We start from the raw sequence: 15,083 nt of genomic DNA, 5'->3' as shown, positions 1-15,083 counted from the left end.
GACCCGAAAGGTAACAGGAGGGTTAAACATTCTGTTTAGGATGAAGATGTATTAATGTTCCATATGGAAGAAAACTGCTAAATAACTGCTGTGTTGCAGCACCATTGTATAGAAGAATGTATAAATGTATATATCCGTCTTTTGTCATAAATCTCTATGTTCTCACAAAATATACCGAGAATATCGGTAATATGTGATTAATCATGATTAATCCACAAAAACCTGTGATTAACCCGATTAAAAATTTTAATCGTTTCACAGCCCTAGTAATTAACATATACATTACTGTACCTTTAAAAATGAAGATTGACGAAATACACATGGAAATGCTATGAACCTCATTTCTTAAAGCTAGGGTTAGTAATTGTAAGGGAAATCTCAGATTATGAAACATTTTCTTTTGTTTGATTATGCACAAAAACATGTTGAAATTCTCCACACAATCCATCTGCACTGTAATAAACCCGTCCAATAATTTTATTTGGGCCAAATTAACTACCGTTATGTTCAACATGACAATGTCCGTGGAGATGCTTTGGAGGACAGACTGTCAGTCTTGCCTTCTGGAGCTCGTGCTGCTAGCTGCCTTCATTTTAAGGGAGTTGGTTTGGTTTAATCCTGGATGCTTTTTAAAATCCAGTGAACTGTTTCTAATTTCCAACCCTATTTTTAAGTAGCTTTATGAGTTCGTCCAGCTTCATGGCAGTCTTAATGTCTCCCTGGATTTTGAGTCTGCCACTGGTATAGGCAGCAAATGGTTGGAGCCCGCCCTGGAACATGGCCACGAGGTCGCTGCCACTTAAACTCAGTGTCACATCTGGCTCTCCGCACAAGGACCCTGCTCCAGCTGCACCGCTTCCTACAGAACACACAGAGCGATGGAGATACTTGATATGTATGTCACTGTAATATTTGATATTTCACTTCAACAGTTGAGCTTTATTGGACAGATTGAGCACATTGCATTCAGCTGCTGGATGTATTGCAATGATAATGCTCTTGTCATTGTGGCATATTTACAGTATCACATTAACCATCACCTTGGCTCAGATCCACATAGTAACTGTGATGCTGTCCATCTTCCAAGCTTATGTTAAATTGAAAGCAGGCCCCAACCTGCTGGACCAAGGTTTCTGAGAGCACAAGCTTGACCCGGCCAAGCAGCTCTTCAACAGAACCGGGTGTGGCCACAGCTTCCTGAGAGGCACTGCTGAGCTCATCTGTAAAAGTGATGCTGTCTTCTGAAGAGAAAAGACAGAGGTGTATTATACAAGATTAACAGAATGGGTACATGTTATACAAAAAACGTTACGTTTGAGTGAGGCCACACCTTTTTGAGGCTGTGAAATGCCACTGTTGCCCAGAAATTGCATGGCTAACTGCTGAATGGAGCCAGTGAGGCCTTCAAGTCCAGACATAGAAGGTGGCATGATGAGGGGTCCGGAGGGGCCTCCCTCAGGTGCTTTTAGTAGAGAGCCCAGTGTAAGCTCTACTCTGTCCACCTCCAGCCCCCAGGGTTGTGTCATCTCATTTATGTCCATCTGTACAGAGCAATAAAGAATGTAAGATTGACGAGAAACAGTGAAAAGCCAGCAGAGAAAAGATCCAGTGTCGTCTCACCCCGAGATATTCTCCAAGTTTAACTTTCTCAGTCTGGATCTCCCTGACAGTCTTCTTCGCCAGGCTGTGGGTCAAAGCCTTCAGAGCAGTCATCCTGGTGGAGGCATTCAGGTCCTGGACTGATAGAACTGACATGACGGGGCTCCAGATCCTGAACTGGATGTCTGCTCCTACTGACAGCATACCGCCATCTAGAGTGATCACCTACAGGAGCAGAAGTACGTGTTATATGTGCTGGGCACACACTACATTTGTCACTTTAAAAGATAGAGACATCTCTTCATCTTCATTTTTAAAGCCAGTATTGACTAAGCAATATTTACTGCGTACGGCTCACTATAGTTGCCAAATGCTAGCCACTCAGAAGGAGTCTTGACACCAGTAAGACATAAGTGACATCAGTGTGACACATTAACTGTATTTGCAGTTATGAATTACAGCGATGGTTCTGTGGTTACTTTCCCAAAAATGGAAAGGATACATTATTTTTAACAGCTCATGACTGATAAACGCTTAATCTTCAAAAAGAAAACATTGCCATCTGCATTAAGTTTATGGGGGCAGATATGAGACAAAAACAAAACATTCAGCACACTAACAGTGCATCAATAATGCCACCTGCTGGACAACATAAATCAATGCACTTTCATTGGACGTAACGGGGACAAACTCCACAGTCGTCAGAAATGCCTTTAGAAGTGTATCTGAATGTATTGATTTAATTGTTAAGAATCAATGTAGGAGGTTTTTTCCCCGCATTCTTCGGTGTCAATGAGTAAGTACTTGAACATGTTGTCCATCACAACTGGTTCGGTAACTAGTGATGAAGTCAGTCGAGTGGTTTACCTGGGAGGGAGGGATGTTGAAAGCACGGGTGCGCAGGTCTACTCTCTGCCACTGGTCAATGAGGGGCAGCACGAGGACAATACCCGGGCCCTTGGGAGGACCAACTCGACCCAGACGAAACACGACTATCCTCTGGTAGTTTGGCACAGTCTATGAACAAGGAGTCAGAGTTGGTTGTTTAAATCATCTTAAGTTAGTAGACATGCTTTAGGAATCACTGATGAGAGAGTTCACCTTACTTTCAGTACAAACCATCCTGTTATAGGAAATGTTATGAATGTGAAGATGTAGACAAGGAAGATGACAATCAAGTTGCAAATCCAGGACATCCATCCTTGGGAGGCATCTTAAAGAAAATAAAGGTGTTACGTTATTTTCAGCAAACCAGTCAGCATGTCATACAGTTTATGATATCATCTCATCTGTGACCTTAAGGTGAGCTTTCAACTTGGGATTGGAGACAACACGAAAGCCTGCATGGCAAACAGGGTGTGTGGCGTTTGAAATATGGAATTTGACCAGACAGGAAAGGCTTTAGGAACCATGATGTTGCATTATTGGAAGTTTGAGATCTAGTGTGTTAGAGGTTCACTGATCATAGGAACTTAAATACAGGATATGTGTTGTTGTTTCTCCTTTTGTCTCAGGCAATTCCACCAACCATTAAGACGTGTATTTGCAATGCTATGTAGTGTGATGGGCTTTGGCATATTTTGTATATACATTTTTATAACTATAAGTTATATCCTTTATTTTCCAGCACTTTTAACCCCACACTCACCACGTACAAAACATAGCGACTACAGTGGATGTTAACTGCCTACCGGTGAAGTCTTGTTCCGAAACATTGGGGATCTTGTCAAAAGAAAACCCTTGGTAGGCGCCGCGCTGAGTGAAGCTGTTGGTGTCCACAAACAAGCCAGGAGTCCTCGGAAAGGTGGTGTCCTTCTGAGGGAGCTGCTGATACGAATTGCCAAACATTGTTGGGAAAATAACCCTGATAGTTACTGTTTCAATACATGCTGCAGATATCAGCTCCAACCCGCCTGTAGAAGTAAACAGAGGAGGTACTGTTTCTAAAACGAAGGACGCTTTCGCTCTCTGTGCTAGCTAGCGCGAAGTACTTCCGTGTTTTGCTCCAGCTCTTCTTCTCTGTGTTTACTGCCGGTTCGTATTCAGCAGTAAACATGCTCACTACCGCCACCTAACGGTCCTGCAGCCCAACTGTAGTTTACATTCCGGAACACACAAAGCCCCACATTGATAACTAGAACGGGCACTCGGTAGAGCGCATACCTTCGCATATCACAAGATTGGGTATTGATTTATGAACATTTTGGCATTAGTTGCATGCCAATTGGATATAAATTGACCGCGCTATGGTAAAAAGAAGATTTTGACCTTTCCATGACCTTGACCTTTGACCCGATTGATCCCAAAATCTAATCAAATGGTCCCCGGATAATAACCAATCATCCCACCAAATTTCATGCGATTCGGTTTAAAACTTTTTTTGTTATGCGAATAACACGCATACAAATAAATAAATACACGACGATCAAAACATAACCTTCTGCATTTTCAATGCGAAGGTAACGATCAAAACATAACCTTCCGCATTTTCAATGCGAAGGTAACTAGAACGGGCACTCGGTAGAGCGCATACCTTCGCATATCACAGGATTGGGCATTGACTTATGAACATGTTGGCATTAGTTGCCAATTGGATAAAAATTGACCGTGCTATGGTAAAAAGAAGATGTTGACCTTTTCATGACCTTGACCTTTGACCCGATCGATCCCAAAATCTAATCAAATGGTCCCCGGATAATAACCAATCATCCCACCAAATTTCATGCGATTCGGTTTAATACTTTTTGAGTTCTGCGAATAACACGCATACAAATAAATAAATACACGGCGATCAAAACATAACCTTCCACATTTTCAATGCGAAGGTAATAAACCTTTTTCATGGTTTCCCGTTTTATCAGTGGCGGGCCGTGCATTTTCTACCTAGGCCTTCAATGCCGTCTTACTACAGCTGAACAACCTAATATAAGATTAGTTCACCATGTATTTATGTATGTACATGTGTATATATCAGATAACCTATCTATCTATCTATCTATCTCTATAAGCGCCCGCAATGTTTATTCTGAAGGCCTGAGGGCAGATTGTAGACCCCTGGCAACACATGATGGCTGAATATGATTGGAAAAAAGATCTAACATAAAGACCAGCCCTCCAAATCTCAACCTGGGGCTGGAAGCAGTGCAACCAAGAGGAAAGCTATGCAATAAAGAGTATAACTCTTACTCGAGGGAATAATTTAATACATATTTATGGGAAAATATATTTAAAACAAATTATATTCTGATGATGTTTAGGCCAGCAGAGAAGGCCTTGCTGGCCCTGAGGGCCCACCACTGCGTTTTATTTATATATATATATATATATATATATATATATATATATGTTATATCCAAGAGATAGATAGATAGTAAGGCAGTTAACAACTCTTTCTCTCTGGTCTCTATAATGACCTCAAACAGCTTAAATTGGCCAATAGCCTTCATGATGTAATGGTCAGGCTCAATGTCATATAATTCAAATTATTATATATCTGTATAGTATCTGTTTTTAAATCTTATCTTTTTGTAATAGGTCTTGCATTATGCCTACTCTTCTCTTCTGTAAAACCAGATAAAGAATGTAAAACATGACCAAACTTGTCAAATACAAAATGCCCTTATTTATTTAAGACGTATACTTACAATCAAAATACATAGTCTTTCATACTAATGCTTCTATATGATCTAGGTAAGTAAACAACACCATCAGGAAGAAAATTGGCTATTTAGTTATTCTTAAAACTTGTCATCTGTGCCACCGGATCAGATTCTGTTGAAATCATGCAGGTTCACTCGAAACTTTTTCAGCTCAGTCTCCATGCAGCGTGGCCTCCAGTTGCAACCAGCCCACACGGACCCCCCCCAGCTCTGGCTTTGCTGCTGCCATCTACCTGTAGTTGTAAGCTCTGGCGGGAGGAAGGAGAGCACAGCGCCGGCAGCAGCGTCTCCTCCTCCTCCTTTGCCTTGTTGCTCCTGTACTTGCTGGGAGCCAACACTGACATTACGCTGATGGAAGCCCAGTCCGTATTGCTGGGTTACTGGATATCATCCGGGGATGTCCTCAGCATAAGCAGTGGCTTTAAACTTCATGGCGTACGGATCTAATACTTCTACTGTGCATCCCTGAGCTGCTAAAACTTCCACAGCAGCATCTGCTGCGGCGTTGAACCAGAACCAGGACCAAGAACATGCGTGGCAGACTCTCAGGCCCTGTTGAGGGAAAACTGCTCAGAAACACGTACGACTATTGTCCACACAGGGACAACCAAAATCAACCGAAAACAAAAGGTTATTCTCGTAGCTTTTATAAGAATATCATGAATTGTAATGGCTATTTTCAACTGGCTTATCGACTTATAGTGAGGAAACAATTCCTGTGAAAAATGGTTAATTTGTTGAAAGTCAAAACCACAGTACGTGAAACAAACTATCAGAAAACATGTTGCTTGAGGGTCGGTTTATGACGCTTTCCAAGCAGGTGTCATTTGGCTTTCCTGTCTTCTTGTGTAAGTTTGTGTCTTAGCTTTTGAACATGTCACACAGCAGCTTCTCCATGGGTGTGCAGCCAATAGTTGTGTGAAAGAACAGCTGCTCTATCTTCTCAGAGCTCACAAAGTGGAGGGATGGCAGCAGAAGTAAAAGTCTCCCAAACCTTGATGGACAAAAGCAAATGGCAGTGAACTTTCTGTTTCACAAACTTGTGCGATGTTTTCATGTGTAATGATCTTTGTAGTCCGTCAAAAAGAGTTACATCAGGCTTACCTGGCCCCTTGGCTGGGGTATAGTGAACGGATGTGCTGACCCAACAACACCTGTGACTGGTCCTGCAGATTCTCCACCTGCTCTGGGTCTTTGAGGCTGCGTGTCTCTGCAAGTCAAACAGCATGTCATGAGACACAATGTCCATTCAGTAACAAATGCATATGGCTGAAGGATTAATTCCTCACCTGGCTTGAACAGAACAATAGCTTTCAGGCAGGCAAACTCAGTAGGGTCAACAGCTAGGGCCTTAAAGCGATGAAAGACCTCTTCCAGGATACGCAGGTCATCTGTAGGGAGGCTGATCTTGGCCTTCTGTGTGGGAGAGAGATCTGGCAGAGACAGAAGAGGACAGCTGTCCATGGGCAGGGACCACTGGATGGCACACAAGAGGAACATCTGACTCCAAACTTCCTCCAGGAGAATCACCTGAGGATATCACAGAAATTAAAGTTAACAGTCTTGCACACGATTTACATATGTGTAAGTTGGTTTGGTCAATATACCAAAATGTGTCAGTCTCACCTGGTCTCGAAATGGCAAGTGAGCAAAAACAGGCAGATTTTTAGCCCACTTGACAGACACAAAGAGGAGTCGTGCCGATGTCTCGTATATAGTCTCCAGACAGCTGGAGGTGTACGGGGACAGACGCGGGTCGGAGGTAGTCCGATCTCTCTCTGAATCATTGGTCGTCACATCAATATTCTCCTCCACTGTGCATTACAAAAGGAGAGGCACACATATTTAGGCTAATGGGAGTTAAATATTGTATTATATTGTATATTTAGCTTTTGCTTTTTTCAACAGTTTCATTCTGTTTTCTACTGATGTCGCTTGAGCACTATCCACTCTGCTGCTGTAATCCTGCAAATTTCCTTGGATTATTAAAGCATTTTTTAAATCTTATCTATCTTATTTTATTTTGTTAAGTTTAAATGCATCATTACCCTACAATTCAGAAAAGAAGATTCTACATTTGTTATGTAGCCACATATCACAGACATAAAAAGCATAAAACAAATCATAAAGTGTATTTTTACATCAAAGTGGGTACTTAAATTCATTTGTGTCATTTGATCTCACCGTCCTCAGGCTCCAGCTTTGCACAGGTCTCTGCAGTACGCAGGCTGCCCATAAAGCGGTGGTAGTTATTGGGGTAGCTGCAGGGCTGCACGGCGGCCGAGGTGGCGGCCAGAGGTTTGCAGTTGACTGATGAGTAGGGGGCGTAGGAGGTGAGCTCCCGTGTGGTGGCCAAGTGTTCCTTTTCAGTGTCCTCATTTATAGAGTCCGGACTGACATGTGCTGTGCTGCGAGGCTGTCGCTCATTCTGCACAGCTGCCAAAGGGACACGTAAATAATATATTGTGTGAAAACCGACAAGGCTTAAGATCATTTGTTCAACGACAGCAATGATATGTACACAGATAATATAATCTACACAGTCAACTTAATCTGATTTCTCTCACCATTTTTGTTCATGCCGGCTTGGAGACACTTCTTTAGTCGACACGCTTGGCATTGGTTCCGATGGGCCTTGTCAACGGGGCACCTGCCAGTTCCAGCCTGACACCTGTGATATTGACAAAATTACAATTCTTAGGAGTTAAGCACTATGTTAAAATACAAATAATTGTATGTTAGACTCGTTATATTTCTCTATTAAACAAATTGTGATTGAGACTGCCCTATTAGATAAGATAAAGAGACCTGTAGATGAGTCTTCGTCTCACACTGCGCTTGAAGAAGCCACTGCAGCCGTTGCAGGCGTAGATCCCATAATGTTTACCACTGCTCGAGTCACTACACACAGTACATAGCAGATCGTGGCCATTTGCTTTCCCTGGGACCAAAATCATTTCTGTAGAGGACAGATAACAGAAATAAATACCAAAAATGTTGCTCATCATTTAAAGGCTCAACAGATGTCTTCATTGAACAGTTGTTTTAATTGTACACGCAATATACAACTAATATCATTACTCTTTTATTTGCTTTACAGAACATCATTTTAATTTAGTTGTCATTATTTAGCACCCTTGTTCGATATTTTATAGCAAAACAGTTACATATTACAAAAACATTGGCTCACCTGCTTGAGATCCATCTGTGAAGTCATTAGACGTGTCAAAAGAAAACATGTTCATTTTGGTCATGTGGTCCTCCATGTTTAGATAACCGGCCTAAAAAACAGTGTTTAGACAGATAGAAAATTCCTCTTCCTCTTCTGTATGGAATATCTGTTGTGTATTTAACTGGCTGGATCAACTCCTTTTTCATCTGAATTGTTGACACATGGCAATGCCCCAAAAACACAAAATTGTAGTTATTTGCACTAAGGCTTGTAATTAAAGCATACTTTCTTCAGAGGTCATCAGAGAGTTACTCCAGGAATGCTCGATGAAATCGATCCAGTGCTGTTGTCCTTCCTCTGGTCGTTTCTGATGTATGAGGAGTCAATAGAATCACTTCTTGTCTTCTTCTCTCTTTCTCTCTGCCATAATGAGTGTGAGCTGTCTAGGGGCTTTCTGGAGGAAGACAAGGAGATTAGAACCAAGTGCTGTGTAAGCAAATGCTGATTTGTCATCCTCTTAATCTTTACTGTCTAATAGGGTCTAATCAGTCAATCAGGCCACTTAAAACATAAACTTTATTACGATACCCATTTACAAACATACATACATACATACATGAAATGTGGCCTCTGCATTTAACCCATCCTTATTATTCTAGGAGCAGTGGGCTGCTATGAAGCACCTGGGATCCACTGGGGGTTCAGTGTGTTGCTCGAGGGCACTTCGACATGTGAACTGTCGGAGGCCAGGGATCGAACCGACTACTTTGTGGTTACAGGACGACCACTCTGCCCCCATGAGCACATCCACTCCACTGACAGGCACAACTGAATTCAACAAAGGACATTTAAAAGAAAAGGAAAAACAATATATATTTACCTCTCACCCACACTATGTTTAAATAGGTTCATACATGTGGCTGCTGCATGGTAAAGTTCAGAGTCTCCAGAGAGCGATCTATTTGAATTCTACCCTGTTAAGTCGTTACTTATAATGCCTTTTCATAAAACAGCTAATTAATTCTAAACAGGCAGTTATTATATGAAAAGCTAAAGAAAGTCTACAAGCAAAGATGCTTTGATGGTTGTCGCACCTATTGTAAGTCTGCTGGCCAAAATCCCAATGAGTAGTCTCCTACTGGCAAACAGTATTGACTTGAGGTTTTAAAAGTTAATTACAACAAGTGCACTATTCAACAAGACACAAAAAATAGCGATATGGACTATGTGTTCCACTTATAGTCCAAAAGTATGGTTCACCACCCGGTTAACAAGGTAGTCTTACACCATGCTTAAAACATTCCTTCTGGCCCTGTCAATGACAATAACGACTTCAGGAGAACACAGCCCAAATCAGCAAAGTAGCTTTAACCTTCCATGAAATGTGGTCTCCTTCTCTGAGAAGAAAAACAATTAGTGTAGAGATTGAAGAGCAGCAACAAGTTGACCCTTAATTCCATTCTTCTGCCATATGGTGAGTACTCTCAGAAGCCTCCGTCTGCCTAATTAGTAACCCATGTGCAACCGTTATTGCAAGAGCACAACGCTAATATTTTACAGGGTGGACGACCACAAAGAAATATTAGAGATCAAAACACCTGTGCTCTGTATTTTTAGTACAGGTCTACCAAGCTGCAGGGATTGCTGAAGATATTATTGCATATAGCCAATGGCATCTAGTTCCGCTCATTAATCAGATGAAATGTAGCAAAGACAGTAAAGCTACAATGTGACCGCCTGCTGTGTCCAATGAATGATTTCTGTAATCCTTTGTCACTTTTGATTTTTAGGAAAACAATGGAAAACAGAGCTCTTTCTGATGGCCTAAACTGGCATATTAAAGGATTACAAGCGTCAGTCTAAGAGGGATGTGCACTCAGACCCTGTTGTCTGAATCTATGGTGGTAAAGATATGTTATATGTATATATGTATTTTTATATTATGCAGTGAATTGGCTTTGTATTATGCACCTCACAAGTACAGGATGCCACCACAAATGGAACTAGAGACCATCTTGCGGTGGGATCTCACCAGCTGCAAAGAAAAATCTGTCCAGGGACTGGACACTTCTCCACTTCTTACCACCAACTTCCATCATCTTTACTTAGCCCAAAAACATCTTTGAACTTTGCTTTTGTTCTGATCTCAACACCTGCAAAGCGTTGTGACTATTATCGTGGTTACATTATCTGTCCACAGACAAATGAGCACCTGACAAAGTATAACCCGCAACCGCTTGTGTGGTGGTTCCTGCCACCACTCCAGGATATTTTACCATGAGGATGAAGACAGACTCACAAGGTAAAAATAATATACTCCATAACAGAATAGACTGCAGGTGCATCAGTAATTCATTTCATTCTCCTCGTGTGTTTGTACATTTAGTTTATAGTGTTGTTGTAAGCACGTCTTTGTCACGGGGTGTCGTAGCGAGAGCGACAGAGAGGACCCAAATGCCAACAATTGTTGGAAAGAAAGATGTAATTCCTTGGCTTGAAACACACGACTAAACAGGACGACAAACATGAACAAAAAAGCCACACTGGGGAATGAGACGAACATGCAGGGTTTACATACACAGGGAGGCGGAGGTGATTGGACACTGGAGAACGAGACACAGGTGGACACAATGAGGGCGGAGCTAGCAATCACACAGAAGGAAACAATCAGGACCAGGGCAGATAATCACAGGGAAACAGGTGACACAAGGACTTCAAAGTAAGACACAAACTCCGGGTCATGACAGTCATTGCTTTATGTAAAGCACTCTAAATTGCTTTACATTTATTTTTATGTAAAGCAGTGTTTGTGTTTTTGAAGGGTCACACTAACTTGCCTCGCTTTTCCCTGCGTACAACAAACAACAATTTGACTACAGCATTCATCCTTTAAAGCAAATGAACCTGCCACACACTCAACCGACACACGTGTGGCCAACAGGCCTGGCAGCTTGGCAGTTCCTACAATGCCTTACAGCCACTGGATAGTTACAACGATTAAATATAGTTAAAATAGTTCTAAATGTCTCAAATGCACCTTTAATAACTACTTATGATAAGATTTATTTTAGCAACTTTGACATAAAAATGTTGGGAAGTTTATGCACACTGGACAGTCTTTCACTGCGCTCCACGTAGCATTTGCATTTCCACTACACTTGGGTTACACGTTCAAAACAACTCTGTGATTGTGGATATGCCTAAAATACATATTTATATTTTCCAAAGCAGTACTGAGTATGGAAATCTTCAGTCCCATATCAGATTACATAACACAGGTGTTGCTCACATGTCAGAGGTAAGCTGATTATCTTCATACTAGACAGGAAATGTACATGTAGCCTGCTAAAAAGTAACTTCTAAAATTATTGGTTGGATCTTTCGGACAATTTTGAAACTCAAATTGTGAAAATGTATGTAACTCTTTGTGATAACTTGTAATAATATCTTTACGCTGGTAAAAATGTATGCCACCTAAATGAGTTAGCAAAGCGTAAACTCAGATTTTCATCATAGTGAAACACTTGATTAAACATAATTAGTCTTTTCTGTCTTTTCTTGACTCCAGAGGACGACACAGGTAAGAAGCTGCTGCCATAAGCAAAGTGCTGCTTTGAGGTTTTGCCTGCCAGGTATTTGGTCTCGTTTCTTCACTCCTCAGCCCTGTGATTGTTGCATAGATGTAGCCAATCTTTAGGGTCCTGCCGCCGTAAGCTAACTGGATGATTATGTATTTAGGATGATTATTTATATGATGACAGGAGGAGGTGATTGAACACACGTCAGTGAGTAAAAAAACCCAGCAGTTTTTTGGAGATCAGACTGATCAGCTGTTGGTTGGTTTAACGATGTCGTTATCTTTCTACATATTACAAGCTACTATTTGCTGTTAGCTGCAGGACTTTTAGGACTTTGATAAAACAATATCCAATGTTTGGCATAAAAAAACAAGCAAAATTGGACAACATTCTTATAACTAATAAAGGCAGTATGAACTGGCATGATAATAATATCATGCATGCTCTGTTATAACATCATAAGCTGTTACTCTGCACTCAGCATGTCGACCTGATTTCAAGTAGCTGTGTAGAATGGACACGACTACATGGTTTAAGCTTTGTAGGTTCACTTGGGAAATTCATGTGGGCACCCCCAAGTCAGATGAAGTGGAAGGATTGAGGTGTCAGCACTATGGCAACCAGGGATTGCCCCGCCTTGCCATCTGCTGCCATCTTCTACTGTAATCCACACAATGAGAGAATTAGTTGTCTAAATCCCTATCAAAGTCATGTCAGCTCAATTCAACAGGCAAAGCAACATCATGGAGAGAAAATCCATGTTAGTGCTGACCAAAGAACTACACAGCTTACTTGGTCTTCTAAATGAAAGCATTATAGTCTTTGGCATGGATGAAAGAGAACATTCCAAATAAATAATGGACGTTTTAATGCAATTGAACATTACATGAACATTACATGATAACATTGTTATTTTACTTTAAATCTTTTAATTTTCTTTAACTAATTGTTTAACACTGTTAGCCATTTCATTTTTTAAGTTTATGATTCTCTGAGTCGAACAGTAAAAGGACAGCAATATTTTAAGTTTCAAATAATGTATTATATTCAGGACTTCACTTTCATCAGTGATAGCAAGGAAATTATGTAAACCCAACTCAATAATTTAAAAGCAAAGCTGGCAGCCCCTCGAGGTCATATAAGGCCTATACGAAACAAAACAAAAATATTGGTTCAGGTGTTTTTCCTAATAATATGAACACCACAAAGGTAATACCAACATTTGAAAATCAAGATAATAATACCAGGGAATCCCTTCTTTCTCAATTTTTAACAAATCTTAAAGAAATTATCTTTATAAGTCTATTAGTATTATTGGGTTTACATCAGTATGGATTTATGAAAAATGAACTACTACCTATGCACTAATGGAGATGGTGAAAGGAACAACAAAGATCCTTTAGATCACAGCAGATTATTGAGAAAAGGGGGAGAAGTATGAGATAAGATGGATAGCTCATTCTCGGCTGAAAAACTACTTGGATAATAGACAGCTATGTGTGCAAGTTAATAACAGGCCTTATAGGGCCACCGGTCGAGTACCACAGCGATCAGGGATTAGTCCAATACTTGTAATACTTTATATTAATGCTATTTGGAATGTTACTAAATTATTATGTCTTTTTTGCAAAACAAATTAATTTTGCTCAGGAAAATGTTTGAAGGAACTTTTGTTTGCTATTAAAAGGAAGCTGGAAATTATCAAAACTTGGTTTGATGTTAATACATTGTCTCTTATAAAGAAGGGAACACATACACCCATAACACAACCCTGAAACGGGGGAAATTAAATGATCACCTGAAAGAGAAAAACTCTTCGAGTAAGCAACCATTTTCTGATAGAATAAGCACACACCCCATAAAAAAACAACCCTGAAAAATGGAAAATAAAGTGACCACCCAATAGAGGTAAACTCCTAGAGTAAGCAACCTCCTTCTGAGGAAACACACTTGCTATTAGGTGGAAAACCTCTGACTATCTGTCGAAAGACTGATTCCCTGACAGTTGGGAGTTGGAACCTGCCCTCAAGGTAGGTGACTTGGTGACTGTGTGTATTTTTGCCATGCCTAATGTATTTAATATTAAACTCAGTTCTTATAGACTTAATACCTGGATTATAGGGCAGGGCATTTGGATGTAGATGTCACGATCCAGAGTTTTTGTGTCTAGTTTCCTGTCTTATTTTGAAGTCCCTGTATCTTGTGTCCTGTTTCCCTGCACTTCCTGTCCCTGTGATTGTCTGCCCTGCCCCTGATTGTTTCATTCCCTTCACCTGCCCTCAGCCACTCCTGCTCTTCTGATTGTTACTTGCCCACAGCCACTCTTGTCTCGTTATTGTCTCATGCCGTACACCTGTTTTCTCCCTGTATATTGTGCCTGTCTTTCCCTTGTTTGCTGTTGGATTGTTGTCTGGATTACTGTCTTTGTACCTGCTGCTGACCTGAGTTTTTTGTGTTGAACCTTTTGCCTCAGTAAAGAGTGAGTTTTTGTTCTTTTTGACCTGGAGTCCTGTCTTATCCCTCTGCGCATGAGCTCCTGACCCTCGCAGCCCGTGACAGTAGATTAACCATACTCTACTGTAAAATAGGAACGGTGACTTGCGCCAGAGGCTGTTAAACTCTGCTGAATCCAGAGTGTCCTTTGACTCTAAATTATAAAGTGCCACTTACTCTGCCTGACTAGTAATGTAGCAGCAATCCCTCCAATAGCAGCAGTTTTAGTTTATTTATTTGTTGACATTGAAATGTTTATTTTCATTGTAAAAAATCACCCGCATGCCTTTTTGTTGTTGTATTGTTAACAAAACAAAGAATATGTATGTCATTAACCTCAAGAAACCTGTAAGCCTAAGAAGAAGGCCTCTGATGTATTCATCTTCCCAAAAAGTAATTTCTAACAATCTTTTTGGTGGATTTTTTCCTGCTCTCTAGTGTCGTCATAAACGCCCTTGTATTTTCATTTATTTTACTTTGAAATATCTGTTTGTCACTGTAAAGACATCTGCAAGCTTTAAAATAAGGTCTCTATTGTGTTCATCTTCCCAGGAAATAAATACGTTATCTGACAAAGAATTT

At 40.7% G+C, this 15,083-nt stretch overlaps 2 protein-coding genes across 3 annotated transcripts; both read right to left on the bottom strand.

The window, feature by feature from the left end:
- Positions 1-228: 228 nt before the first annotated feature.
- stoml1 (stomatin (EPB72)-like 1) lies at positions 229-3,917 on the bottom strand. Of its 2 annotated transcripts, none has more exons than XM_056417582.1 (7): positions 3,291-3,917; positions 2,706-2,812; positions 2,467-2,616; positions 1,621-1,824; positions 1,331-1,541; positions 1,041-1,238; positions 229-859 (listed from the first exon to the last, which is right to left on the bottom strand). In XM_056417582.1, exons 1-7 carry the CDS (start codon positions 3,445-3,447, stop codon positions 651-653), a joined length of 1,236 nt encoding a protein of 411 aa, XP_056273557.1. In that variant the 5' UTR covers positions 3,448-3,917; the 3' UTR covers positions 229-650. The 2 variants fall into 2 exon arrangements, with proteins under 2 accessions (XP_056273557.1, XP_056273556.1); XM_056417581.1 differs by having other exon boundaries at positions 1,041-1,241; positions 3,291-3,913.
- A 1,281-nt stretch (positions 3,918-5,198) lies between these two features.
- On the bottom strand, positions 5,199-8,831 carry nr2e3 (nuclear receptor subfamily 2, group E, member 3). Its single transcript, XM_056417580.1, has 9 exons — positions 8,716-8,831; positions 8,449-8,539; positions 8,067-8,217; positions 7,826-7,929; positions 7,443-7,694; positions 6,885-7,072; positions 6,548-6,788; positions 6,363-6,468; positions 5,199-6,252 (listed from the first exon to the last, which is right to left on the bottom strand). The coding sequence occupies exons 2-9, from the start codon at positions 8,522-8,524 to the stop codon at positions 6,120-6,122; spliced, it is 1,251 nt and encodes a 416-aa protein (XP_056273555.1). The 5' UTR covers positions 8,525-8,539; positions 8,716-8,831; the 3' UTR covers positions 5,199-6,119.
- Positions 8,832-15,083: the final 6,252 nt, after the last annotated feature.

The sequence above is a fragment of the Pseudoliparis swirei genome, chromosome 6 (genome assembly GCF_029220125.1).
Source record: "Pseudoliparis swirei isolate HS2019 ecotype Mariana Trench chromosome 6, NWPU_hadal_v1, whole genome shotgun sequence".
NCBI lineage: Eukaryota > Metazoa > Chordata > Actinopteri > Perciformes > Liparidae > Pseudoliparis > Pseudoliparis swirei.
Note: the sequence above shows the minus strand (reverse complement) of the source record. Positions and strands in the feature narration are given on the sequence as shown.

Coding starts and splice junctions, on each gene's coding strand:
- stoml1 (XM_056417581.1), bottom strand. CDS start 3,447: ATGTTTGGCAATTCGTATCAGCAGCTCCCTCAGAAGGACACCACCTTT. Junction 1,242..1,330: donor CATTTCACAGCCTCAAAAAG/GTGTGGCCTCAC, acceptor TTTTCTCTTCAG/AAGACAGCATCACTTTTACA. Junction 860..1,040: donor CTATGTGGATCTGAGCCAAG/GTGATGGTTAAT, acceptor TGTGTTCTGTAG/GAAGCGGTGCAGCTGGAGCA.
- nr2e3 (XM_056417580.1), bottom strand. CDS start 8,524: ATGGAGGACCACATGACCAAAATGAACATGTTTTCTTTTGACACGTCT. Junction 7,930..8,066: donor AGACGAAGACTCATCTACAG/GTCTCTTTATCT, acceptor TCAATATCACAG/GTGTCAGGCTGGAACTGGCA. Junction 6,253..6,362: donor TACCCCAGCCAAGGGGCCAG/GTAAGCCTGATG, acceptor TTGTCCATCAAG/GTTTGGGAGACTTTTACTTC.